At 41.6% G+C, this 2025-nt stretch overlaps 1 protein-coding gene across 1 annotated transcript in view; it reads right to left on the bottom strand.

The window, feature by feature from the left end:
* Window positions 1-784: 784 nt before the first annotated feature.
* LOC101854019 (perlucin-like) overlaps window positions 785-2025 on the bottom strand; it is a 3002-nt gene continuing 1761 nt past the window's right edge. Inside the window, exon 2 of the mRNA XM_005098851.1 lies at window positions 785-942. Coding sequence (XP_005098908.1) covers window positions 785-942 — 158 coding nt within the window. The remainder of the gene's footprint in view (window positions 943-2025) is intronic.

The following is a 2025-nucleotide window of genomic DNA, read 5'->3' as shown; positions in this document are numbered from 1 at the left end:
TATCATTATCATTATCATCATCATTATCAAAATTGTTATCAGTATCATTATTATTATTATTATTATTATTGTTATTATTATTATTAACATCGTCATCATTATCATTATTATCATTATGCATCAGTGGCTAATAGTATATATGGGAAAATCTCTGCCTGGCATGAAATACCTGACTGCATACCGTCCGTCTGTCTATCTGTCTTTCTGTCTGTCTGTCTGTCTGTCTGTCTGTCTGTCTGTCTGTCTGTCTGTCGGTTTGTTTGTCTGTCTGTCTGTATTCTTAATGAAACTGCACAGTGTAAGTAATGTTCGAGGGATGTGCGAACATTAGAGATGTTGAACTTGTGCGGAGTGTTTCTTCACGTGTAGGATGAATCATGGATGCCCGTATGAGTGGATTGATGGTCATAATCATTTCGTGCTATCTGTCCTCGTGTCTGATATCTAAAAAGAAGAAACTCACAAACCAATTATGAAAAAGTAATACTCCTACGGATATATATATATATATAAAATTAATATTTCTTTTTTAAAAAAATGAAACAACTATCCCCATCTCCAGTATCTCAATTTTTACCATAACAAGCACAATAAGAATTTTATGCATGCATGTGCGGTCTTTTTTAAAATACATTTTATTCTTTTTACGCAAAAATAAAGACAAAATCGCCGCACGTTTGGTGATTGCACAGTAGTATTCCAACCGCTCGTAAGAAGGCCAAATCAAACCTAGGCATAGACAGGCCCATCACCAAGCTGCCCCGGCTGCAGTTCAGGGCGTCTACTAGCCAATGACGTCAGCAGTGATGTACTTCTGGCAGATGAAGCGCTGGTGGTGGTCGCACTCGTCGTCATTCCAATGACCACCGAAGGACTCCAGGTTGAACTCCATGCAGTTCTCGTCACCAGTGGCGGTTGAGTCGGGTTGGCCAGGTGCCCAGTCTGCGAGAAAACCCCCCCCCAGCAACAACCAATGAGGCGCTGATTAAAACAGTGCTTGTCATGAACCTTTATTCAATACATGTCCATTCCACCAATGTTGATGCACTTTCATATTCGCGCGCGAACTAACTTTTGCGTTTCTCTGATTTCGCATTATTTTGCCAAGCCTGGTTTTCTTAGGTTAATTGTATGTGACCATATCTCGGGCGTCTCATAACATAGATGAAATATTAATGTGTCAGATGATACAAAATCTATTCAGCTTTAAACTGGTATGCTACATGAACGGGTAGTGCAAGCCTATATAAAATGATAATTGGGTGATTACATTTTCCAGTTTCTTTTGGACGCCTCTATATAGCCAACGCCCACTTTTGATACCTGGCCCCGCGAGAGGTTACTATTTTCGTACCTTCCACAGGCATGTACAGTCAAAATTTTAATAGTAAATCATAGGGGAGAAAAATGGCCGTCTTATACAGGTAGTCTTTTTACACAATGTCATTGTAATGGTTAGAAGGGGGGGTGGGGTGGATGGAAAGTGGCTGTTTGGACAGGTGGTTGTCTTATACAAGTGGCAATATGAGCAGGTTGGACTATAATATTTCAAAGCGGGGGCCTTAAATAATACACGTACTTGACAAGATTCTAGCAGAGAGTTTACAGTAATAGTAACACTAGAGAGACGGCACTTCGCCCGGATGTGCGTATCTGGGTTACCAGCTGATCGTGGAGAAACGCGCCGTAAACAAAACAAACTGCGTTCATTGTTCAAGGCATTTTCGTTGATCGCAGACAAGCATGGCCCCGGTTATTACTGTAAACCCTCTGTGATTCTAGTGAGCTCCACCACCCACTAACATTACCAAATAAATTGTCAACTAGATCTAGTAGGCTCTATCGCATATGTAAGAAACACTGGGTTGAAAACTACCTAGCGAAGTGAAGTGTAACCCCCCCTCTCCCCCCAACTTACTAACACGCCCATCTCCCGATGCTTAATGATCAAGAAGATATACCACATGCTCACTGTTTCCTGTTGCGGCAAGATATAGCTGCAACCCAACCGTGACCTCCCCCCCC

The sequence above is a fragment of the Aplysia californica genome, unplaced genomic scaffold (genome assembly GCF_000002075.1).
Source record: "Aplysia californica isolate F4 #8 unplaced genomic scaffold, AplCal3.0 scaffold00194, whole genome shotgun sequence".
Classification (NCBI taxonomy): domain Eukaryota; kingdom Metazoa; phylum Mollusca; class Gastropoda; order Aplysiida; family Aplysiidae; genus Aplysia; species Aplysia californica.
This window is presented reverse-complemented; position numbering and strand designations above follow the sequence as displayed.